The following is a 26,561-nucleotide window of genomic DNA, read 5'->3' as shown; positions in this document are numbered from 1 at the left end:
ATTTTTAAAACGTTTATTTATTGAGAGAGCAGCTTCATAGCAAGACCATACACATAAACATAGTGTTGTGGGTAAAACAGAGCTATGTTACCAATACACACATATCAGGCAGGTAAATATTGCAAATCAAGGTGATGGCGTGGGTGTTACATCAGCATCAACCATTAAATCACATAAATATAGGCGCAAAAGAGTCCATATATCCTTGGGGCGACAAGGCGTCAGGACCGTCAGTGCAAAGAGTTCCTCATCATCGTTTACCATACATAAGTCTTTCAGAAAGTTAGCACGGGTTGGTGCAGTTACAGATTTCCAACATTTCAGGATACATCGTTTGGCAACAATACACGAAATATGAAACAGTCTTCTTGTGGTTTCCTTCACCTTACTGATGTCCCCAAACAGATACTTCAAGGGGGCCAGTGTCGCCAGGATTGCTGTTATTTCCTCGAGAAGATCCCCCACCTCTCGCCAAAACTCCACAATCAAGGGGCAAGACCAATACATATGATATGTTCCAGCGTTAGGGGCGTTACATTTTGGACAAGACCCTGTACAGTTATCTACAAATGTGACCAATTTAGCAGGGGCGTAGTGCAATTGATTAAGGATTTTAAATTGTATCAGCCGGAGGCCAGAGTTCATTGACACAGATTTGGTAAGTTGACAATAACGGGACCATCTGGTGTCGTCTATCAGGGGGCCGTGTCGCGTTCCCAGGTCTCTTTGATTGTGTTGCGTGAAGGGGAGTGTGTCTGGACCAGGGAGTATAGCATCGAGACCCCCTTACCATGACCATCTTAGATACCATAGCTCTAATACATTCATGTGTCTGGAGTTCCAATGGAAATGTTGGCCATCTAGTAGCAAAAACAGCCTTCATTCGGTGGAACTGAAAGCGTTTAAGCTGGCCCCCTCCCACTGCGTCGACAAAGTCTGTGAGTTCACAAAAGGTGCCATCAGGGAACATGTCTTGCATCCTAAAGAGCCTGTCGGGGTCCCATGATTGCTGGAGGGCCCTGTAAAAGGTTGGGGAAATGCCAGTGAAATTCCACAGGGGAACCTCCGGATCGTAAGGAGTTTCCAGGCCGATCCTCTTGTAAATCCTGGACCAAGCGTGAGTGGTGGCACGTACCGGGTCAAATGGAGAAGTGTCCTTGTAGGTGGAGTTGAAAATAACAGATCGTATATCGTTGGGACGGGCAGCGTGTTTTTCAAGGAGAACATGTGGGGCCGTGTCCTCAGGGTCGAACCAGTGTTTCCCAAAATTGTGCCTGCGCAGCTAAATAATACAGTTAAAAGTCTGGGGCCGCAATACCGCCCTGTGCATATGGTTCCACCATCTTAGCCCAACCCAGCCTAGCTGTCTTCCCTTTCCAAATAAAGGAGGATGTGAGTGACTTGAGCTTCGTAAAAAAAGGGTCTACCGGGCCAAATTGGGATGTTGTTGAAATAATATAGAAGTTTATGCAGGACCACCATTTTGAGTAGTGCCACTCCGCCATACAGGGACAATGGGAGAGTAGCCCACAAATGGAACTTGGTCATCAGGTTTAGCAATAGTTCACCGTGATTTTGGGTGTATAGCGTTTGTTTGTCCCTGGTTACCATGATTCCCATATAGCGAACTTGAGTGGGAGTGGACTTAAACCCCCTTATCTCGGATAGGTCTCCAGTGTTCGGGGTCAGAGGGAATATTTCGGATTTCGGGACATTGATTTTGTATCCCGAATAATCCGAGAACTCATGTATGTCAGACATTATATGTTGCACATTCTCCTGTGGGTTCCGGACATACAGCAGGGCGTCGTCCGCGTATAGTGATATAATCTGTGGGGGGCCAGTCATCCTAAGGGCTCTATGTGAGTGCTTCTTGTGAATGTTTTCAGCCATTGGCTCTATAGTAAGTGCGAAAAGGATAGGTGAGAAGGGACAGCCCTGTCTAGTTCCCCTATGTAGCAGGAATGTGGGGGATAAAATATTATTGGTTAGGACTTTGGCAGACGGCTGAGTATACAATAGTCGCACACATTTAATGAAGTAGTGACCAAGACCAAAGCTCTCAAGCACCAGAAAGAGATACATACAAGAGACGGAATCGAAGGCCTTTTCGGCGTCTAATGCCACAACCACCGCCCTTGCAGTTGGATCGATCTGTGCCATCAGCCGAACAGACGTCTTAAGTTCAGGGCCGTGGATCTCGTTGGGATAAATCCAGCCTGGTCCGGGTGTACTAGGGCTGGCATATACGGAAGGAGTCTGGTGGCTAGTGCCTTAGCGAAAATCTTCGTATCGGTATTAATTAAAGAAAGGTGTCTATAGGAGGCCATATCTTGTGCCGGCCTGTGGGGTTTCAGAAGGACCGTGATAATCGCTTCACGCATGGACTCCGGGAGGACAACCCGGTTCATAGCTTCCTCCCACACTTTCAATAATATGGGGGCTAGTTCATCCCGAAACTCCTTATATAATTTGGAGCCCAAGCCATCAGACCAGGGGGCCCAACAACCGGACAGGGATTTAATAGCTGCAGCAATTCCTCAACTGTGATGGGTTGGTCCAGTATGTTTCGTGTCTCGGGGGTTAGTGTTGGGAGGTCTAGGTCATCCAGGTATCTAAATGTATCTTCCTTGGTTTTAACATCGTGGATGGAGTATAAAGAGGAGTAGAAGTCAGCAAATGTGGAGTTGATGTCTTGTTCTTTATTAACCATTACCCCAACCCGTGTCTGTATGCTGGCAATCAGATTGTGATGTCTATCTGCTCTAAGCATATTAGCAAGGAATTTGCCCGCCTTATTACTTTCCCTGGACCTGCGGGCCTTAGCTGGGGCGGACATGTATAGGACTTCCCTATTAGCCAACTCGTTAAATTCCTTAAGTGTAACATGAACTTTCAACAAGGTTTCTTTATCAGATGTGGTGCTATATTCAATTTGCAACAAGTCTATTTTAGCTTCGGCTACCAGTGAGAAATATCTTAAAGAGACATTGCAAGGTACTTATGGCAGAGGCAGATTTGAAACAGGCACTGGGAATTCGTCCTGACATACATTTTTGAAAATGTAAATCCATCAAAGACTCTTTAGTCAGTAGCTTTATGGCTAATGAAAATTCAAATGTGAAAAACACATGGTTGGACAAAATAACTATGGGATTCCACAAATGCAAAAAATGTACATTTTTGAGATTTGCACATGACTGCACCACATACCAGCATTCAATTCTAAAGACCATCATAGAAATAACTAGCAAGATCACATGTGAATCAGACTTTGTTGTATATGTATTAAGATGCACGTGCAACAAATGGTATGTTGGAAGTACTAAATGTAAGTTAAAAGTATGGATTTTAAAGCATGTCGCGGCAATCAAAAACAAGGATGTCACGTATCCCATGGCCAAACACTTCTGGGAAAAACATGATGGAAAATTGGAGGATTTTTCCTTTTTTGGACTACAAAGAATTGTGGTAGGACCGAGGGGAGGAGACAGGGAAAGGTTGTTACGACAACAAGAAACTAGATATATTATCGACTTTGAAAGAAAGAACCCTGTGGGACACAATGTGGACAAAGAGTTATATACCTTTTTAGGAGTGTAACAATGTGAAAAGATGTCTTCTATCCACATTGAGCCAGAGATTCTATCTTTTATCATTGTTCCCCCATAGAACAATGTCCATTCCCTATGTAGCAAAGCTCCCACAGCCAACGTGTGTCGGAAAATCAGATGAGATGTAGACATAAGATTTTATAAAGGATAAAAGAAATCAGAATGTAATCGTTGAACACATTTTTTGTAAATTCTTTGTAGGTTTAGATGTACTTTGTAACATTAGTATGTGAGGATGTTTTCTTTCCTTTTCTTATTAATTATTCTCTTACTGTAAGTTTAATGAATACATTTTAAGTATAGTCCACCCATGGAAAGCGTGATACACACACAACTGAATAGTAAAGACAGGATATATAAAGTATTGCAGGAAATCATAATACCAAACCCACAGATGTAGCTTTTGCAAATCCAGGAGAATAGCACTAGATGAATTAACACGTATAGCTGCCTGAGATATTGTATTAAAAGTGAATATGGAAAGTGCAATAGTAGTGAATTGTTTAAAACTGGCTTATGCAAAAGATAGCAGAAAATGTTTGGGACTATAATGCAATTTGTACTTTTGATAGTTCATGTGATAAGGCATTAAGCACTTTATAATTAGGGTATCATGCAACACGCACTTTGTTACTCTACACAGTGTTAAAGCATTAAGCACCTTATATGAAAGGCATTATGAACTTTATAATATATGTGATATAGGCATTATGTACTCCACATTTCATAGTGTAGGACAGAGTAAAAAAATTAACTATGCATTATGTAATTTAATAGTCCGAATATGTGTAATAGCATTGAGCACTTTACATAAAAGGCACTAGGCACTCCATAGTATGTGAGAGAGGCATTATGCACTCCTATTTGTACAGTGTTGGACTGAGGCAAAGCACTTAGCACTTTATAAAAAAGATGCACTAATCACCTTATATTTAGTGAGAAAAGCCGCAGGCACTTTATATCTAACTTTTGAGGACTGTATACATACTGGGTACCTTTTAAAATAAATCCGTTTAAATTAAGAAATGGGAATTTAGAGAGCCCAAAGGCGGGGTTCATTAGCCAGTGTAAACTGGCAAAGCATTAGACAAACCGTAATACAAACCTAGCAGACAGTCAGCAACAGATGCGTAGGACGAACGTTATGTTTAGAATACTAACAAGTTTTGTGATCACACAAAAATGCACAAGGTGTACAATAGTTGCAGATCCCTGGGTGTATCTAACTTTGATAACAAAATATTGTCAACATAGATATTGTTTCACTAAATTATGGAAATGGTATACGAATATGTTATATTCTATGGTGTCCAAAATAGAAAATACAGATTGGTAGCATGTATGACAACATTGCTATAAACAAACTGATTTCTGGCAATCAAGCTATAATCCTGTATAGTTTAAAATGGTGGGACTAGTCAGCACAGATAATGAAACACTGTGGCTTACATACAGATACTAAAGCCTATGGATGAAGGTTCCGATAGAACAAACAAAAACAGAGGACTAAGCCTGTCAAGAGAAAAGACCAACCTTTGTCAATGTTTATTGTGCCAAAACCACACGTGCGTATATAAATCAGGTGGACAAATGATGGCGAAACCATGTGACCAAGCAACTAAGTGTTGCGAAACTCGTCATTTTTTTGCCACTGCCTCCCATTACTGACAGGAGCTGAACTGAAGAATTTTAACATTGTTTATTTAAAATAAAGAGGACATTTTAAACTCATCATTGTGGATACTGGTGATTTCCGGGACTTGAGAACTGCTAAATGAATGTTTTTCCTAACTGAGAGTGCGACCCGTCTATACCCGTACCTAGACACCAGTGGAATTTGGATATAGATATACAGATATATATATATATATATATATATATATATATATATATATATATATATATTACACGGCCTGCAGTAGTGGCCCTGGAGTTATGGTTAAGTTACTCAACTCCTAGAAAGAGCAGTTTTTGGGCAGCTTATAACTTTGGCACCGTTTGACGAATCCTCACCAAATTTTGCGAAAAACTAACATGGGTACTGTAAGATATATTTTGGGGTTATACCTAGTACTTTGTGGAATTTTATTGTGGTATTTTGCTATGGTGGTTTTTTGTGGTATTTTATAGTGGTATTTGTGCTATTTTTGTAGTGTTGAGACTGATTTCAGAATACCGCCTAATAATTATTTCACCAGGGTCACTAACAATAAACAAATTCTGGACTTAATACACTCTGAATAAATGGTTCATGCTTTCCTGTGATGTTTTATTTACAGCATCACGATGATGCCATTTTGGCTGTGTTCCTACAAATGTAAAGCATGCAATTGAAATACAACACATTCAGTCAGCCTCTCTGAGTAAAACAATTCACTGCAATCTCACATATATAGCACCTCTGAAAGGCCCAAATCCCACGAGTAATTTACCTTGGGCCTCATTATGACCCAGGCGGAAAACCATGGTGCTAATAGCACCATGGTCCATGCCGGTAACTTACCGACTCCGCCATGGAGAAAGGGGGAATTGCCACCCCATTACAAGGTTGGCGGGGCGGTAATTCCCCCTTCCTCCATGGCCTTTCCCCATTCCCATTTTTGCCCCATAGGGCTCAATGGGAATGGGGAAGGCGCTAAGTACGGTACCGCAACTTGCGGTACCGTACTTAGCTCCAAGGTCCCTTTGCGGGTCCCTACTTTAACGGCTGGTGTAGACCAGCCGTTAAGGTCGGGTCCCGCAAAGGGACCTCGTAATCAGGCGCTAATGGGTTAATGGCGCCGCAGCCTTTTACGGCACCGTTAACCCATTAGCGCCAGGGGCGTAATGAGGCCCCTTATGTTTTGTTACATGTGGTAAAATGTGAATTACCGCCTGCGGTAAAATAGGCTTACCACCTATTGGACCTCAGTCTATGTGTTAACAATAATTCGGACACATAAAAAAATGCTATTCCAATTCGTTTTATGGCTTTATAAAATGTTAAAATTCAGAAAATGACCAAACAGTTGTATTCTGCTGTATTCCTTTACAGAGACTTATATTTAAACATGGATAAAATGCATTTCATTAGAGAGCTCGCACACATTAACTTACGTTTCTCATAATAAGTTTCAGTTACATATTTGTTTGCTGGCTGGCAAACGCATGGTCTGATGTAACCTTGAATGTTTCTCTCATACAATTCTTGGCAGCCATAATTCTCTTGTCTTAACAAAGCTTGCTTCAAAATGGGAATTCCACGAAAAATATAGATTGTGAATTACTTTAAGAAAACAGATTTCTATCACACAACCTGTAAGCATTTCCCACATACACTACATGCTCCTCAATTACTGTTATATTCACCTACATTAAATTGGCGATATTCCTGACTCAGCTTGGCAGTAAATACTTCCACAGCCTTTCTGCCTGCCTCGCACACGGTCAACCCAGATAAGGATTCTCAAGACTGTGCAGCTCTGCTAAGTATTGCCAACACAGGCGAGAGACAAAGCTTTGCAAGCACTGAACTCAGTCTGCCCAGGAATCAACACTTCTGCCTCCTTCGTCAGTCAGTGCAAGAATAGGAATGCCCTTCTACTCTGCCTCAAAACCCTTTTTATGAAACCCCCTCCCACAAGTAATTTACCTTGTGTTTTGCCACATGTGGTAAAATGTGAATTACTGCCTGCGGCAAAATAGGCTTACCACCTGTTGGACATCAGTCTATGTGTTAACAATAATTCAGAGACATAATAAAATGCTAGTCCAATTCTTTTTACTTTTTGAACTTGTTCTTTATCATAAAATAGAACTATGCAAGTTGCACAGAATCACATGTACACCCACGTTATAATAAACAAAGTGACCAACATTTTCTGTAGTGGCTTTCAATGCTCTATCTGTGCCAAGTTCTGCTAAATCAACCTTGGCTTCATAACAAAAAGAAAAAATATACCCTAAATACCCTTGAAAAAACAGCAAGACTTTGAGAAACACAATTTGACATGTACATTTAAATTTGAATCTCTAATGCAGCACCTAACATGAACTGAACTATTTAATCTATGCTACCACTCACTCCACTCGCCCAACAATTAACTTATAATTACCTAGATAAAGCTGGCGATATTCTCTGACTCAGCTTGGCAGTGTTCCAGGATCATTCACAGCTAAGGTGGTCGTGATTTCGCAGCCCTTCTAAAAATGCCAACCCAGGAGAGAAACAGCTTAAGCTTTAGCCCAGCAGCACCAGCCCTCTGATCCCTTCATCAGTCAGTGCCAGAAGAGGAATGCCTGCCTACTCTGCCTCAAAACCCTTTTTTATGAACCCCCTTAGTCAATCTTGAAAAGCACCTCCCCTTGACCAGATCCACCCACATCATGCGATTTCCTCTGTGTTTTTTCCTCATTGTTCTAACTGCATTGCTGAAGAGAAAAATGAAACATTTCTCTTGCACTTCATGCTCCAAAACAATGCCATGTTTTAGTAGAACAGATCTTCACATTTTTCAGTTTACCACACTGCGCAGATTCCACCTGCACGTTTAAAGTTCATTTTTCTTTCCCATTTCCAGAGCATCATGCATTTTCATCAGTCTGCATCGAGCTTATTTCATGAGATAATTTGCAACAAATGTTATTATGGGAAACTGCTACATGTTAAGTGGGGTTGGGTTAATTAGTATGTTAGATTTAGGTTAGTATTATAGTAGTGCAGTTCAGTTCATTGAAATAGCATCATGAAGCAAAGTTATCAATTTCTAGCATGTTTTCTGTGCATTGGCATCTATTTATTTCTGCCTGAGACTCACACTCTTGAGTCCAGCAATGAGTTTCACACCCTTGACCCAGTTGAAGTTCAAACTCTTGCTGAAATGTGAATGCTGAAGTGCAGAGTCTAAATGTTGAAATGCAGAGTCTAGATGTTGAAATGCAGAGTCTAATGCAGAGTCTAGAGTCCTACTCCTACAGGAGGGTGAACAAGAGGACACAATAGGACTGGGAAGAAACAGTGGGAACTGCAGAGGGTGGGGGAGCAGAAAACAACCAGAATAGTGAGAAAGGGAGTAACCAGGCAGCACGATACAATGAAAAAGGCAGATGAGCACACACCTAAATTCAATTTAAAAAAACAAGATCGTGCCACATAATTTTAAACATGTTCAATTGAAGAAAGTCACATGTGTTTTAAACAGAGGCGTCCTAGATTCTGGAAAATGCATAAGGCAATAGATACCCACTTACTCAGAATGTTTTGAGATAATTACCAAAATTCATGGTTGTAAAATTTTTAAAATTCAGGTATGTATATGAAGACAACAATCTGAACTAAATCTCCATACTCCCAATGGAATAAGAATTAGGATATCTATATATAGTTTGGAAACCTCAAATGAATTCATTTGCACATAAAATATTCTTTCTCTTCCTTGTAGAATGTTTCTATTCCTTGTTTTGCTATAAATGTGTTTGTACGTTCAGATTGGGCCTGTGAAAGAACTTTAATCAGAATTTTGTAAAACCAGAAGTCAGACATGTCCTCTTCACCATTTGGCTTGCCCCTCCAAAGTAACAGTCAATTCCTCAAGGATTGAGAACTGAAAAAAGGAGTACATGACTATTAGTATATGTGTGCACACTAATTTTTTTATCTGGGCCTTTATGTCCTGTCCTGTCCTGTCATGAAAAAACACTGTACTCCACAAAGGCAGAACATGTGGTTTGCTTAGATTTATTCTCAAGTAAAGTACTGCAACCAATAACCTTCAATGCAAAAAAATAAGGATGGTTCAAAGCTAAACATTTCGGTCAACAGTTCATAAAGATTATCAGGCTCTCTGTCTCCATTACTCATAGTCGCTGGAAAACATCTTATGAAGTTCTCCTATGTCTTACTTGGGCTTCAAGCCACTTCCTAATGTCTGCTAGGGCTTCCAGCCATTGGGCCCTTTTTCTGTTTCCACAAGCAGGAACTTCTGTGTGCAAAAATCTCCCTATCTTGGGGTCCATGCTTCATCGCTTTCAAAAGCCTCTCCATAAAGTTTCCCTCTCTGAACTGCCTCCTTGTGCATGTGCTTTTCCTGTCCTTTGATGCCATGCTACATCCTTGTTCCTCCTCCCATCTTGGGGTTGACCCCTTCAGATCGAGGCCTCACACGTAGCTCCTGCCTTAGGCCATGAGTGCCCCCTTCTCAAACCTTCATGGGCTCAATAACTGTCTCTGTCTAGTTCTCTTCCTCCTCAAGTCTTAATCTCTCCTATTGTTGATGACACTCTTTCTCGTCATTATTGTGCCCACTCTCTTCCTCCTGCTGATGACCTCATTCCTCCTCCCTCTGAAGATATCCCTCCTACTTCCCTTGATGATACTACTGCCCCTCCTCCTTCCAGTATTCTCTCTCATGATGACCCTTCAACTCCTCCCACCTGCAATCTTATCTCTCATCATGGTTTTTTGCCTCATCCTGCTTCTAATGTCCTCTTTCGTCCTCCTTCCTCCTATCACATCTCTGCACATCCTGCCTCCAATCTTCTTTCTCCTGATGGTACTTCTATGTTTCCTGGCTCCATGCTCCTCTCTCCATCTCCTGTCACCTATCCCCTCTCTACTTCATTCCTCCAAGCTCCACTCTTTACCTCCTGCCACCAATCTCCTCCATCTACCTCATGCTCCACTTGCCAACCCATTTCAAACTGCTGTAGCTTCAACTTCCAAACCCCCACATACCTTTCTCCCCATCTCTGCCTTTTATACCATGGTCTCCCTGTCCCCGTAGGCCAGGGGAAGGACCTAAAGCTGTTGATTATTGATGGTATCCTGTGATTAGCTTTGGTCAATTGGGATCTTTGTGTAAAGTATGCAGGCTATGTGGACTTCTGATCTAGGTTATGAAAGCCCTTTCTGCTGTTTTGGATACAGTACTCTCGTCTATATGTGCATGCTTGTGAACATCAGTCTCTAGCCAGTGAGACGTTTCTGCTCCCGCTCTTGCCGTGGCAAGCATCTGCTGTTTTGTGTCTCTGATTATGTAAGTGTCTTACAAGTAAAGGCCTACCCACTAGGCCCACAGTGCTGTTTCCGCTGTACTGTACTTTTGATGACATGCTTTCTGATATGAATACTGAATTGCGCTTGTTAGTATTTATTGGACCAAGCAAGACATTTTCTTTTTTCACATTAAAAAGTAGCATTGCACTGGAATAGCCCTTAGAAATCTGGGGGAGGTGACAACCTCTGTGGGCAGTGATCATTCTAACAGTATAAATATCTGTACCTGGTGGTAGTTACTAGTCAGTGTGAAGGGGGCTGAGCGAGAGAGGAGAGAGTGAACAAGCTAGAATAGGAGATAGAGGTAAAGACTATTTTTGTTGAATTTGTCTACTTACTTTAATTATGAACACTTTTGTCAAATATAGGCCAGAGTCATTTGAAATATTACAACTTTGTGCCTGTCTCTCCTTTATGACACCTCAGATTACCTTCAGGCATCTTCTAAGTGCAGTATCAAGGATACCTGCATATATCTTTTATGTGCTACAATGGCGAACATATAGATCTTCTAAGTGCAATGGATAGGTTACCATCATATATCTTCGAGCGCAGTGGACAGGCTGTCATTATAAGGTGCAACACAAGAGCCCACTCTCAAATCGATCTAAGTGCAGCACACTGCCTATTCTCAAATCCGTCTAACCTTCACATATCTTCTAAGTGCAATATATGTGCTACATTCCCAATTTCATCTAGAGCACTACATGTGGTATCACAAGTATGACACTGACACAAGAGGTACACATTTCAAAACTTTTATTCCATTTTCGGGGTTTGGAAAAACTCCTGCTTTGCCCTATGGCTATGATGGGAGTCGTATCAACCATCAAATAATAACGAAAACACAGTCCTAGTCAGTCTCTGTCAAATCAAAACGGCCTATACTAACAAAACCTAATGCCTGCCCTATCTCTTATACAAAATGTGTGTAAAGGGGAATATGTATGCAAAGGAAAATCAGTGTTATAACATAAAGGATCAAAGTGACTTGAGTCAGCTTTCCTCCCCACGTTGGACAGCCTGGCCTTCCATGTTAAAGTCACTTATTCCAGTGTTCAAAAAGTTCTTTCACAGCTCAACCAAAAAGTTCACGTAGGTCTCCCTCCGTCGGGCCCGGACCTCTCAAAGTTTTAACAGTTCACATAGGTCTCCCTCAGCCAGGCTTGGACCTCTCAATCAACAAGTACCTGATTCAACGAAGATCTCCATCAGCCGGGCTCGGACCTCACAATCACAGCACTTGCAGGGGTTCCCTTCCCTAAGCTTAATTCCTATTCGTTAGGGGTTCCCTTCCTCTAAACTTATCACACTTCCAGTCTCCCTCAATCAGGCTCGGACCTTTCATTGATATTGAAGACTTTCGAATGTGCAAGGCTTTTACTATAGACCTCTGCAGGACCACTTCGACTTTCTCTTCAGCTCACACTCATATGTTAATTGCCCCAGTGTCTCTTGGTCTTGGTAGTTCAGTACATAAGCAAAAAGGTCCAAAGAAACCTTTCTCTTCAAGCATTCACCTTTTCACTTCCCCTTTTGCCGGGGTTAATCTTGACCATTACGCATTTCAGACTTCGTTCATTTTGTGTTTTGCTTTATCTCAGACAAATGCCCCCCAGGCCCGTTACAAAATCAGTTACTGGACTCAGATAGGCAAAGAATTACGCATACCACGGTAGTTATAATGATTATATAAATGGCTCGTCATAGGCCCTTTATTTATGTTCAAGTGATATAAAATAAGAAACACACATTAAGTTGCTTATACAAAAATAAAGAAAAATAACTTCACTGTTAGGATAGTTGCAGAAGACAGCTTTATCTCAGCCACCACAACACGGCTTAGTCCCAGAGCAGGTAGGCAGAGAGATCACACGTGTTAGCGGGATCTGGAACGGAGCGTCCTCCCTCTCAGTGACACAGCATCACCCGGGATCCAAGTTCTAACTGCTTTCCAAGAGGTTATACCTCTCTCTTTATGGGGCTACTTTCGATCCCTGCCCATCATGGGTTACCAGACTGCCCTCGGCCGAAGAGCAGACAATAAGCATGAGGGGCAAGGAGTGGAATATTCCAGCTAGAAGCAGAAAAACCCAGCTTTACTCCTTGCTTTCGTTCCCAGTGTCCCTCATCACTGCACCTGCAGATTGCTCTGACTCCCTTTCTGGCTCATCCTTCGGCAGACAATACAACAACTATTCCCCACAGTTAGTTAATCTGACATAAATATGTGACCTTGCCTCTGCTGGAAAAATACATGCTTACTTGCCGAGCCCACGAAAACGTAGGCTTTCATTGCTCTTTCATTGCGGTAATGGAAGTGAATGTCCAATATGACCGCGCATCAGCACCATATTTTTTTGGCTCATTTTCACACACGCACTACACTTTGCCGCTTTATAACAAAACATTTCACATTTCGCTTAGACTTTCTCTGTATCACTGGCTTCACAGTTATCAGCCACTTAAAAGTTCACCACTGGTTAGCTTTCTTTCGCGACTCATCAGCATGTGCGCAACCTACACTTGTGAGATACACTGTTGCGGCTTGAATCTTTCCTTGACACAAACCAGCCTATCATGTCTTTCACTAACTCACTGGTTGTGCACATTCCTTTCTTGTATATGCGGCTTTGATTCACGGGTCAAGGTTAATAGAACAGGCTTGGCCTCGCCTCCCCAACTCTGTCATTCATCCGGAGGGTCACGGACGTCCTTGAAACACAATGCAGGTTTCTTCTTGTCTGTGATTTGACTTTCTCAGCGTCTCCTTAACGGCTTCCCGGAGAGAACAACCTCCTGCAGGGAACTTCATTGTTTCTCTACCCTTTGCTCTAGTCCCTTGAGCTGTTGTCCTGCCCCAGTAGGTTCGCCTTTGCCCCTAAGATCTGCTCCTTCTCGTGTTCCACCTTGCTCAGAGTGTGTCTCTATGTTCCGCCTTTTATCCGTGTGGGGAGAGCTAATGGGTATCATATGTATGTAATTAAAGTCAAGTGCCTGACTTTGCCTGACCCGATTAGCGGGACATGTCCAATGAGCTATGCAAGGGTTGCCTCTTTACTCTGAGTCGCCCTCTTCCTCTGCCCAGTGTTTGTGCAGAAATAGGATCGGGCATGGGTACGGGAAAGGGGGCAATACTGCATCTCACCATCGGTTGCCTCACCCCCACTCCCCAAAGGCCCCCCACCCAGGTGATCCACCCACACTAGTCCACCCCCAGGGCCTGGATACAAAGGCAATGGCTGTGCCCTGACCACCTGAGAGAGATAGGGACTAGCAGGTGAGACACCCTTTGGTTTTTCACACTACCAGCATATCATAGTGCAAGCCCTAGGCTATCCTCACAAATTGTAGTGCAAAGACGCTACCATCAAGAATCTTCCTGGTCCAATACCAGGCTAAGTGCGATAGGCTGGCTATGCTGCTGCATCTGTTGAGCGGAAAGAATACTGTCCTAATACATCATTCCGAGTACAAATCTATCCTCAGAGATCTTCGAAGTGCAGTCTCAGGGCTACCCACATAAATCTTTGTTCAAATCATTAGCTATCCAGACAGTTATTCTAAGAGCAAAGACAGGCTAACATCATGAATCTTACAGGTGCTATACTATGGCTAATAGCAACAGACGGGCTGTCCCAGTACATCTACTGAGCGGAAGAGACTCTTCTCCTAATACATAATAAACAGTCTGTTGTCAGATATCTACAGAAAGATATTACTCCATCAACTAGAAAATTGGAGACAAACAACCAGATGCCATACGATCTGCAAACATGGTTTGGGCCTGGCATGAGTACAAATGACCAGGTGTTCAGATTACTCTTATTGAACCAAAAATTCACTATTTTAAGAGGACAACCATTATGTTTGATTTTTATCAACCTCCTGCAGTGATGTATTTCGTAGAAAAGTTCTTTGGGACACTTACAGTACATTAGGTGTGCCAGTAAAACTAATTACTGCTAATCTTGACCAAGATTATTAGGAAGTAGCGCAATATAGTTAAGAGGGAGAAGCCCCACTGACTTTCCCTGTTACTAGTGGTCTCAGGGAGGGCTGTGTTCTGGCCCGACTTTTATTTTGCTTATATATCAACAAGTCGGCTAACATCCTCAGCACTTTATGTATGTGGACGCTCCTCATTTGGAGGGGATTCAATCAGCATCCTACTTTTTGCCGACAACGCGGTCCTCATTAGCAAAACAGAAAGCTTTGACTGGATTTGATAACAATTCCTAATTGATGGAATGGAGATTAACAACTCAAAAACAAAACACTTAGGCCCTCATTACGACCCTGGCGGAATTCGAAAAACGATGGCGGAAATGTAATACCGCCATCGAATACCGCTTGTTGCGATCATGACCCGTCACCGTAAAGTACGATGCCATTAGCGACACCGTAGTGAACGCCAACGCTAACTGCACCAAGTACGCGCACGCGCGCCTTGCGAAACCGTAATTTCCTCCAGGGCGCAACGGTACGCGAATTCTGACCCTAGCGGACATGTACTCAACGCCATCAAGCATGGCGGAAAGTACCATTCCGCCATGGCGAGAATTACGGCATCGCGAACCAACCGTAAATGGCCCTACTGAGTGCCTGTACTCCACTCCCTGCCCACATTGCACAACTCCCCGTAGGCGCAATGTAGTTACACTATGCAACCAGTGAAATGTACAAGTCACCCATGCATGCCAACGATCAAATGCATGCAGGGGCTCCAAGTGGCTTGTGAGTGGCCATCCATATTTGTCATGTCACCATTGCCGTACTGATGCAGCACAGGCATGTGAAGGTACAAGTACACCAAAATGAACTGAAACATTCCATGAGACAAAACAACAATAGTCCCCCATCGCTTGCCACCAGTTAAAATCAACATCCAAAGCAGTATCCTAAGGGAGACTGCACCAGCCCTGTACTCTTGCCAGTAGACAAACCAACCATCAGCATAAGCATGTACCACACAAGTTGGCAGAGTGACTGAGCAGCCAGGCTCATCTCAAGAGGGGCCAATGGGAATATGCAACATTACTAGCAAAGAATAACGCTACACGGTAAATAACTGAACATAAATTTAATGCACATCAAAATCACCAAGCCCATACAGCTATTTACTCATAAACTCCCAAATAATTTCCATATTTTCATTACTGTGGGCTGCATCCGCAATAAATGACCAGCTACTTCTTGTGTGACGCCCTGTTCCTTCATGGTACACAGGGGCTACATTTACGTTCAATAAGGCAACATGGAAGCGCCTAGAACCGCAGGGCCGTCCCATGAAGTAGGCACTAGTCCAGCTGAAAGTATGAGATGTTGCCCCTAGCCACTAGTACTGCGTAAGGGCATGTGGCCCATTGGCGATCGTCCCATAAGATCGTAATGGTGCTCCACTGATTAACTCGAAGCTGCAGGTGTCGACTGTAGAAGCCATCTGCAGGAGTGGCGTACAGATGGCAGCGGCAAAAGGGGAGGAGATACCTGTCACCCAAATGAATAAAAATTAAAATAGTATGGGAATCCGAACTTCATAAGTATTACACACTTCATTCAACACACTAAATCTACCACCATATGCATGCTAGCCCACTCAAAAGGATTAATTTCACCCAAAAATAACTTGGGAAACATAACGATATAAATCGAGGTGAATACACTATCACAAACGAGTGTTTGTGTGCATGCGTCTGTTAAAACAGAATCCATTTGATGGGATTGGTAACGTGCATAGACATAAATGTTTGAAGGCGCGTCGAGACAGGGAGGGTTCAACAAGGGCAGATAGACGATGGTCCCACTATGGCAGCATTGCATCACATAGCGCAGGGGAAGGGGATAGATTCCAAAAAGCCATGTACATGGCAAACCCTCAATTAAATCATCTGTCCATGCATCCATTCATCATTCCCTCATCCCGGTATAAAAACGCCTGAATATTTACTCACATAACATTTGAAATTTCCATTGAGTCTGTGCGTAATGCAGTCTGCAAAATCCACTGTGCTCCTGGCCGGATTTCTAGTGTAGTGAAATAACATGTAATTGGGAACGTCCTGCCTTATCGTCCACTACGCTATTGCGCATCCCATTCAATTCATATCAATCATTGCATTCTCGTCATGGGCCCTGTCCCAAGGACATTCAACAATAGAACGTTACATTCCCTGTCAGACCTGTGGGCGTCTCCTCGCCGCTAGTTGAAAACCAAAAGCGCTGTCCTTCGAATTCCTCATTTGCAACATCACGTCGAAAAGGCATCTGTGAATGCTTGAATTCACAAATACATCTATGTAGTGTGGCTGTGTGTGAAAATGGTAACTGGCTCCAATCACTAATGGGACTCCCCGCCCGTCGGTGAACGTCGGTACAGTGCTGCATGAGGGTCCACCGTTCATCGAGTACTACATTCCACTGACCCTTCACAAGTCTGTTCGCCACTGCAAATATAGTATGTTAAAAAATGGAACAATAGCAAAATTAACATATAAACCAATATTTCACTGCCATCGGGATTAAATACATGATTGTAATTGCAAGATGCCATGCGTCAAATTGCAGCGTTGTGTGCGGGACATGCTCGCCCAATAGTTACTGCAGCTGGCACAGGTGGAATGAATCACCACAGGTGGAGGCCATACAGCCTGAAAACACATAAAATGCACACCCAAACCCCTCCCACAACCACACCCACTCCAAAATGCTACCGACAGGACGAGCGATGTTGGGCCTGGGGGACCTGATAGCACTGCAAGTACTCCAACTTCAAGAAGAAGACGAACACCAACTACTACAACAACCGCCGCACAGAGGAGACGAAGGAGGAGGAGGAGGAGGGCAAGGCACGGGCAGCAAGGCCCACCAGCACAGCCACTACCACCACGCAGGCAGCCCGCAATCCCACGCCTCCGAGCTAATCCGTTCGACCTCACTGCTGAGCAGATCCACACCCTCTACCGTTTGGACCGGGAAACCATAACCGCCATTGTCAACATGACACACGCTGACCTTGTCAGCATGATAGATAGCCCCACCGCCATCCCACCCCTACTGAAGGTGGTGTCTGTACTCCACTTCCTGGCCACAGGCACCTACCAGCACACAGTCGGACAGTTGCATGGCATTTCACAGCCACTATTGTCACAGACACTATTCCAAGTGCTTGATGCCCTCCTGAAGCACACAGACGACTACATCTCTTTACCACGCTCGGAGCAGGAGCTTACAAACACAAAAGTGGGATTCCATGCACTTGGCGGCATACCGGGTTGCATTGGTGCCATCGACTGCACCCATGTGGATTTGGTTGTCCCACATGCCATGGAGGTCCAGTACCGCAACAGGAAACAATATCATTCTATCAATGTACAAATGGTGTGTGACTCCAACAGGATCTTTACACATTGTTGTGCCCGATTTCCAGGATCAACCCATGATTCTGTGGTCTTGAGGAACTCTACAATACCACGCTACATGGAGCGACACGCAGGGCACCGATCCTGGCTACTCGGTGAGTCTCATTTAATGCATGTGAATGTGGGGTAGGTGATGCGTCAATGACGTGGCAGGAAGGGGGGGATGCGTACGTAGCAATGTTATTCCACAAACATCCTTCTTTGTCCACATACAGGTGATGCCGGGTATCCACTGAAGAGATGGCTCCTTACACCAATCCGGAACCCACAGAACCAGCATGAGGAGGACTACAACCATGCCCACTCACGTACCCGTGTAGTCATAGAACAGGCATTCGGCCTACTGAAGGCTCGTTTCCGCTGCCTCAGCAGGTCTGGCGGGGCACTCCTGTGCCGCCATGAGAAGGTGGCAAAGATGGTCATGGCATGTGTCATGCTACACAACATGTGCGTACGTAGAAATGTGGCCATGCCCCCTGACGCAGAACTGCAAGCACCTGAGGATGGTGATGATGAGGGTGGGGATGTGGCAGCACCTCAAGGAGTCCGCGAGGCACAGGAGGCCCGTGAAATTCGTCAGAATCTCATAGATGCATGCTTCTAGCACTCACGCCTGGTGGCTGTTACATGGACACGGGACTTGTGGCACTGTATGTGTCTGGAACATGCACAATGTGGACTGTACGCCAAGAAAGGCCTCGTACACAAAGATCAATGTCCACACATCTCATTGGATGAATATGAAGAAATGTATAGCAAATGTGAAATGATGTTACACACCCAATCGACCCGCCACCCAAAGAAGCCCAACACACCCCCTCCACCCTCCTACCTCCCCCCCCAACACCAGTGTCCAAAGATGCTCAGTGTCAGTGGGCAGTCGCTATTGCAAGCCCCCTCTCCGGGTATCAGGGGCACCCCTGCCTGTGGAGCGCAGGTTCCTCCCAGATCTACGTTGGGGGCTGCCCTGGACGGAACTTGCAACGGATGATGTCTCTGCCTGCTCACGTCCATGCATGTCCCTAAGGGTTTGTGAGAGCTCAGTGAGCACACGGCGCACAGCGGCAAGTTCACCACATACGTCTTTGGACGTCGCATGCAGTTCCCCCCTCAGGCTCTCGGTGCTTCTCTCCATTTGTGCCCTTAGTGTCTCTGTACTTCGCTCCATTTCTGCCCTAAGTGTCTCAGTAGATGTTTCAATGGCTGCCTTAGAACCCCCACATTCAGCAGCATGCTCCTTGAGGAGCGTGGCCAGTTGCTGCTGTTGCACAATCATCTGCTCGAGGGACTGTTGCCTCTGCTGGGCCATGCCCATTTGCGGTGGTGTCACAGAGGGGCTGATCACCTCATGTTGCCTTGCCACAGGCCTCGTGGGGGTTGGCCAGTCGTCGTCTTGTGGGTGCCCCTGCGTGGTTTCCTCATGGTGTACGGGATGAAACAAACAGGGGGACTGATACAGGTCATGGATGGATCCTACATCTACAGCACCGTTTTCTGTGTCGGAGCATGCTGGCATGAAAGCAGTGTCACCTATGGTGCTGCTGCCACCAGAAGCAGTGCCTTCTGTGGCATCCATTGGGGGGACCTGTGGTGCTGCTGTTGTGGACATGCTGGCTGCTGGGGTGCCTGTTGAAGTCCCCTCCAGTGTGCTGCCACTTGATTTGTGCTGCTGCCGTGTCTTGTTCCGTGCAGCTGAGGTGAAGGGTCTTTGGCCGTTGGTCTTGGCCCTCTTTGCAGGTGTGCTGGTAGGGGTGTCCTGTAGCTCGTCGTTTGATTCGGACCCTGTGGTGGAGTAAAGGAGGGCGAGCGTTATTTATGGGTCTGTGGAAATTGGAATGGCAATGTATCACATGCATTGGGGTGGTACCTGAGGGTGATTTGGGTCAGGGCCTTGGAGGTGGTCTCATTTTTGTGTGGATTGCGGATGCAGTTATTTTGCAGCCTGCAGTTAGGGTGTGCATGCTGCACATGTAGAGGGTGTTTTTAGGTTTTTTACTTATTTATGTATTTGATCTGACTTTTAAAGGGCGCTATCATGGCAATGTATGTGGACGTTCTCCTGGACATGTGTTTCTATTGCACTATGGGGACACATGGTACTTCACATGATTGGACATTGTGGATTTAGCATTGTTTTATTTGGGCCACCTACCTGATTCTTCGGATGTCTGCACTCCTTTCTCCATCCCTCCGACTCCCTCTATGCTCTCCATTCCAATGGTGGAGGCACAGATTTCTTCCCAGGGGGTCAACTTGATGGGTGATTCCGATCCTCCCCCGGTGACTGTGGCAATGTTTCGGTTGGCCGAAAGTATGCTCCGGACGCGTATCCCCAAGTCGTCCCATCGCTTTCTGCATTGCTGTGGGTTGCGGGGTGCGGTCCCCACCGCACTTACCCGCTGTGCCACCAGGGCCCATATGGCCTTCTTGTTCGCAAGTGCCGTCCTGGTCATTTGCGTCGAGAAGACGACGGCAGCATTCTCCTGGAGGGTCTCTGTGAACATGGTGAGTTCCTCATGGGAGAAGTGGACCTGCCGCTTGCGATCGCATGCTTTTTTAGCAACTTTTCCCATATTTATTTTTTTAACTGGGGTGGCTAACGGGTTGGGATGTGTCTCAGGGTCGGTTTTTGATGGTTGTGTTGGGATTCTGATTTTATAGGTGTACGGCGTGCTGTTTCCCGTTCCGGCCCCATGTTTTTACTTCCGTTTCCGTATATTTACGGTGACCGTAATTTGCGCTGCCCGCTCATTACGGTGACCGCTGAGATGGGTGGCAGAGTTGCACCTTGGGCGGCGTACGACGGCGGTAAGGGGCGTTTTGGGGCCATTTCCGCCATCGCGGACTTTGCACTTCCGCCATTGCGTTATGCTCGTGCCCGATGGGTCGGAATTAGCCGCACTTTGCTCCATCGTGCTATGGCGGAAACGCTATTTACACTGTGGCGGTCATGTCAGTTACTTTCCGCCAGGGTCGTAATAAGGCCCTTAGTCTTGACCAAAAAAAAGTTGAGCGATATTAACCTACATCTAAGAGATTGTACATTGGAAAGAGGAGATTATTATGATAACCTACATGTTCATACTCAAGAAAAGGGTCCCTAGACTATACAATTACTAAAACGTTAGTTAAATTGTCTAGGTATAGAGGGGCACTCAATACATTTTCCAAACGTTTTGGGGGGGAAGCTGCTATCCATTCCAAGTCTTGCAAGCATTGCAACTCTTTCTTGCCAAGGCACAATCGGCAGCTTTTTATGGAGCAGAGATTTGGCAGCACGATAACTTGGCATCTTAAGAAAGAAGAAAATAAGAACAATAAAAAAAATGACTTAACCGCCAACTTAGCACACCAAATGTACCTCTTGTCTGAATGGGGATTCAATGGAATTGTTTACAAAGCTAAACTAAGGCTCCTACTATACTGGTACACATTATGGACTACAGATGCTCTACATCTATGTTGAATTGCATGCATTGACCTATGGACCAATATGGTTCGAACACCCATCCCTATTTCAGATGCATACGGAAGTGGGCAAAATATCTGGACATGGGAGATCTCTGGAGCTATCACACCCTGCACCAAAATGATGCTATACTGTCAGAGATAGAAAATCAATACAGCATTCCAGCAGGAGTTTTATGCATGTAAACTAGCAGAAGTATCTTGGTCAGGTATAGTGAATCGGTGCCCATATAGGAAGCTGAGCTTGAATCAAGAGCAGTATTTAACCTTGATAGAGGATTGTGAGGCTAGACTGCTTTTCCTAAAATTTCATATAGGAATTTTACCCATAAGGTCGTTTGTGAACAAGTGGGGGAATGGAGGAATAAAAGTGTAGATATTGTCAAGTAAACAAAGAAAATGATACACATGTGTTCTCCTCTGCCCACTTTATGCCTTCCTAAGAGCAAAACATCACTTCCCAATGTTTATATTTGAAAACATCAGAACAGTGAAACAAGCAAATACCTTTTGCTACCAATCCCATATTGTACTGACAATGTTGGGGACATCCCAATATTTAAAGAAAGCATGAGAATTAGAGCAAGAATGATCCAGGGCAAGTGATGCGTTACTAGCATTTCAGAATATGATAAAATTCTAAGACACAATGGCAATGAGGTTTATAACATTTTAACTGCATATGCAATTCATATTTTAACATTTTTGGAATTTCTCAATTTTGAACGCTCAATCGATTGGAATTTATTTGTTATGATGCGATATGTAATTAATTTAGTGTATGATGAGATTTTATGGTACCCATTTTTACCAAAAGATAAATGTAATTTCCGATATGCATTGCCAGTATGGATTCCGACCTGAGACAAATTCAGACCTTGAAAGAATGATGCTGGTAAATTTGTTCTGGAATTCCCTTATTTTTAAGGTTTCCCAGCACTTATAAATATTGGTTCTCATCTAGTTTGGTTTATGTATATTTTCTGTGTTCACTGTTAGCTGATAAAGAGCCACTGCTCAAAACACGTGTAGAATCCTTTGCCAAAATCCACAGAAGCCCCTTGCCCATTTTACATGTTGCATTTGATTTGAATACGTTTGAACCTTGGATTTTGAATACATTTGAACCTTATGGCTTAATTCATACAACAGCTCTTGCGGCCCCCGCAAATACATCACAAATTCAATTGGAACAATGTTTGAATTGGAAATTACACTTAAAAATGCACAATAATTGGGGAAAATGCCAATGGATTTTTAGTAAATTGCTGACCTCATTTTTCAGGGATTAATGCTGACACATACAAGTCGGAATGTGCTCTATCATAGTCACTGCTTTATTTAAGAAGGACAAGAATCATTGTTTCGGGTTCTCTGATTTTTCTTTGCAATATATGGATCGAAGCATCCTCTTTTTTAAGACATATTATTAATTTGTACATGCCCATGCTTGTGCTCTATATGTTTTCTTATCCAAAACAGGTTTTCCAGAAAAGACGTACCCGCTTTAGGCAGTAACTACCTTCCGGGCAAAAGCAAAAATTACTACATTTTAAAGTAAACAGGCAATTTTGTGTAATGTGGCATAAATGCATCCACTGAAACCACACCAGTTTGCATTTTTTAGCTATGTTGGTTAAAATGGCAGAAGACCCAGGCATATGTCCAATACTCTGCATGCAAAATAGGGTGACTTGAGAATACTAAAAGTAAAGCATCCACGCCGTCAGTCTGTATTTTCAGCACCACTGTAGGCATATACATTAACTTTAGCTCAGGGTGCCAAATCTACAGGCTCCCCTACTGTAGAGATCCGGCTTGGAGCATGGTTACTCATTGTGTAGCCCTCAAGATGTTTTGGATTAAAACTCCCATGAACCATCGTCTTCGGATATGCTGGCCAAGGCTACTGGGAGTTGAAGTCCAAACAAGAGAGCCACACAATGAGTAGCCATAGTAGTAATGAAGACTGTACTCACTGCTGCACTATAGGGGTCAATGAAACAGTGTTTAATGCTATTCTGCATATTTTACTAACAACCTTAATTCCCCTCATACCACACAGTACATTGTTTGGCTCTAAAGTAGCATTTGGCAAACTTGAAATATCCCCCTCTTTGCTCTAAGAAATACGTTGAAACCCCATCCCACACCGCACAAACACATTAAAACGACTGCACCTCAACTTGTGCTACAAACTTTCACTGAAACAATTTCAATATGAACTTTTCTTCCATTAATCTTCGTCAGTCTTCTAAACACATAAGATGTCATGTTGATATATTTAAAAAAAAAGATACACTACCTGCCTTTACTGTACTAAACATGACATTTTTCTTCTTTCCTGGTGATTGAAATGGTGCGTCGAGTATCTGTTTCGCAGTGTTTGTCTTTTCTCTCAGCTTCAGCACCTTGGTGTTCTGTATCCATCCATGCTGCATTGCTTCATTTGGAGTCATGCGGTCTTCAGGATTCCATCTGAGACCCAAGGAAAGAGTAAGTAATAAAAAAATCAGGTAATGCAGAAAGGGGTACTCTGTTTAGTGTAGTTTAGTTTGTTTATTTATAAAGCGCATCCGAACCCTCAGGTAACTGGGCGCATAATCATGTGAACAGCATGTTGATTAGTGTGTGCGTGTGTGTGTGTGTGAATGATGACAACAAAGACAAATACACCACTGGGTAATTGACCTAATCTACATCATAGGAAATACAATGTGATCTATGACCTAAATTATATCATAAGAAATGTTCACTGAACTTTGGCAAGGCACATTGTTCACTGCTTCCAAATATTCACTTTCCGACAGAACCCATAATGCATTGTCTTGCAATAAAAGCATGATGGCTACCCACAAGATCCCTAATAAAACGATAATCCAACACCAAATGTGTGCCTTTCATATTCCACTTCCATAATGAAATCGGTTAACTATGAGCAGTGCTGACAGCCTTAACCTCATACTCACATCCCTTCATCCTCATCACCACCATTTTGTTGCCGACTCCTCCACTGCATAGGAGTTGAATGCAAAGCAGGCTCACTCAGAGTGAAGTCGTCAACAACTGACTCATGCAATGGCCTGGTAACCCACACCGCATGAGGGAGGCATGAGTGAGAGAGGAGGGGGAATGGTGGTACTATCTGGCAAGTGGTAGGGGTCGGTACTTTAGCATGCCAAAAGGCCATGTTCTAGAGGCAAAGTGGAACTGACGGACATTCTCTGGTGGCAATGCAAAAATCAGCATGAACGTCTAAAACATGTTTTAATTGGCAAGACGAGTTTCTAGAAGTACAGTCCTTTTCTGGAGCCAAAGCAAAACTGGCCTGGTAATATTCTTGAGACAATGACATGGCATAGCGATGTGCTTAACTGGTCCAATGTGAAACTGGCATGGCCCTGTTCAAACTTTCATGACAATTATATGGAAGCAATATGAAATGGGAATCTGTTGGCAGTCTTCATGACCATCAATCTGGCTTCAGAGCTGCCAGAAGCACAGAAACTGCTCTCCTGAACATCCGTGAGGACCTGCTCTTGAACCTCGACTCCAACACTCTGTGTGTTCTCATTCTGCTCGATCTCTCTTCTGCCTTTGACACTGTCAACCATGCCATCCTGCTCAACCGTCTCCGTGATAACCTGGGTATCACTGGTCAGGCTCTGGCATGGCTGACCTCTTTTCTCTCCAATCGACCCTCCCAGGTCCAACTCGGGTCCTTCCTCTCTGACATCTTTTTCTCCACCTGTGGTGTCCCCCAGGGATCTAATCTCTCCCCCTGGCTGTTCAACCAGTATCTGGCACTCCTTGGCCACCACATCGCCGCTTTCTGCCCCAACTTTCAGTGCTATGCGGACGATACCCAGCTCATTTTCAGGCTACCCTCGGCCTTCTCCTCTCCCTCCCTCATCTCTGACTGTCTGTCTGCTATCCAGGAATGGTGTGCCGCCAATGACGTCTGCCTTAATGCCAGTAAGACTGAGATTCTGCTCATCGGCACACCCACTCCCTCCTTCCCTGCAGCTCTCTGGCCGGCCTCTCTTGGCCCTCTTCCTGCTCCTACCTGCAAGGCAAAAAACCTCGGGGTTATCTTCGACTCCACACTCTCCTTCTCTCCTCATATATCTGACGTCTCTAAGAAGTCACACTACCAGCTGCACCTCTTCAGAGGTATTCTTCCCTTCCTCTCCTTCCCCCAGAAGCTCGCTGTCTCCCGAGCCCTGGTTCTCTCAAAGCTGGACTACTGTAACAGCCTCTATCTTAATCTGCCTGCCTCCACACTCCGCCCTCTGCAACTCATCCAGAACAGAACTGCGAGACTTGTCCTTGGCCTCAAGCCCAGGGACCGTATCTCTCCAGGACTGAAATCTCTACACTGGCTTCCAGTGGCTGCGAGGATAAAGTTCAAAACCCTCTGCATTGTCCACAAGGCCTTCTGGGGCCTGGGGCCTAAATACCTTCAACTCTCTCTTCCTAAATATCTTCCTTCCCGAGCCCTTCGCTCATCCGTCTCCAACTCCCTCAGGGTCAGCCGCTTCTCGAAGCAACGAGCTGGGGGTAGATCTCTCTCCACGGCAGGAGCCTCCCTCTGGAACAGCCTTCCTGCCCCCCTGAAACTTGAGGAGAACCATCTCCGGTTCCGGAAGCACCTCAAAACCTTCCTCTTTGCTTCTGCTTTCTCTCTCCCTCTCCCCTGCTAATTCTTCGCTGAAACTGCACTGAATCTGCAACTGGGCCACTCTCACCGACCTCGGTCCTGGGCCCAGCCACTCTCCACTTGCACTGCCTCCCTGGCAACCCCTGCACTGCGGGACTGTCTCTGTATCCCTACAGCCCCCCCTTCCCAGCACTTGTTCTGCACTTACCTTGCACTTGCCACCAGCTGGCCCTTTTATTTATTTATTCTACTTACCTTGTACTGCACTTCCCCCCTCCCCTTCCCCATGCACCTCTCCCTTCCCCCTACCCCTGCACTTGCACGATCTGAATGACACCTGGCCTAGTAGGATCGTTGTCTGTCTT

General features: G+C 44.5%; 1 protein-coding gene across 2 annotated transcripts in view; it reads right to left on the bottom strand.

Annotated features, from left to right (window-relative positions):
- Nucleotides 1-26,561, bottom strand: part of DYRK4 (dual specificity tyrosine phosphorylation regulated kinase 4) — a 1,198,302-nt gene that overhangs the window by 49,230 nt on the left and 1,122,511 nt on the right. For both annotated transcript variants that reach the window (XM_069628321.1, XM_069628322.1), the window contains one exon: nt 23,842-24,014. In XM_069628321.1, the coding sequence (XP_069484422.1) occupies nt 23,842-24,014 (173 nt within the window). The remainder of the gene's footprint in view (nt 1-23,841; nt 24,015-26,561) is intronic.

This window comes from Ambystoma mexicanum, chromosome 12 (genome assembly GCF_040938575.1).
Source record: "Ambystoma mexicanum isolate Mex_15411 chromosome 12, UKY_AmexF1_1, whole genome shotgun sequence".
NCBI classification, from domain to species: Eukaryota; Metazoa; Chordata; class Amphibia; order Caudata; family Ambystomatidae; genus Ambystoma; species Ambystoma mexicanum.
Note: the sequence above shows the minus strand (reverse complement) of the source record. Positions and strands in the feature narration are given on the sequence as shown.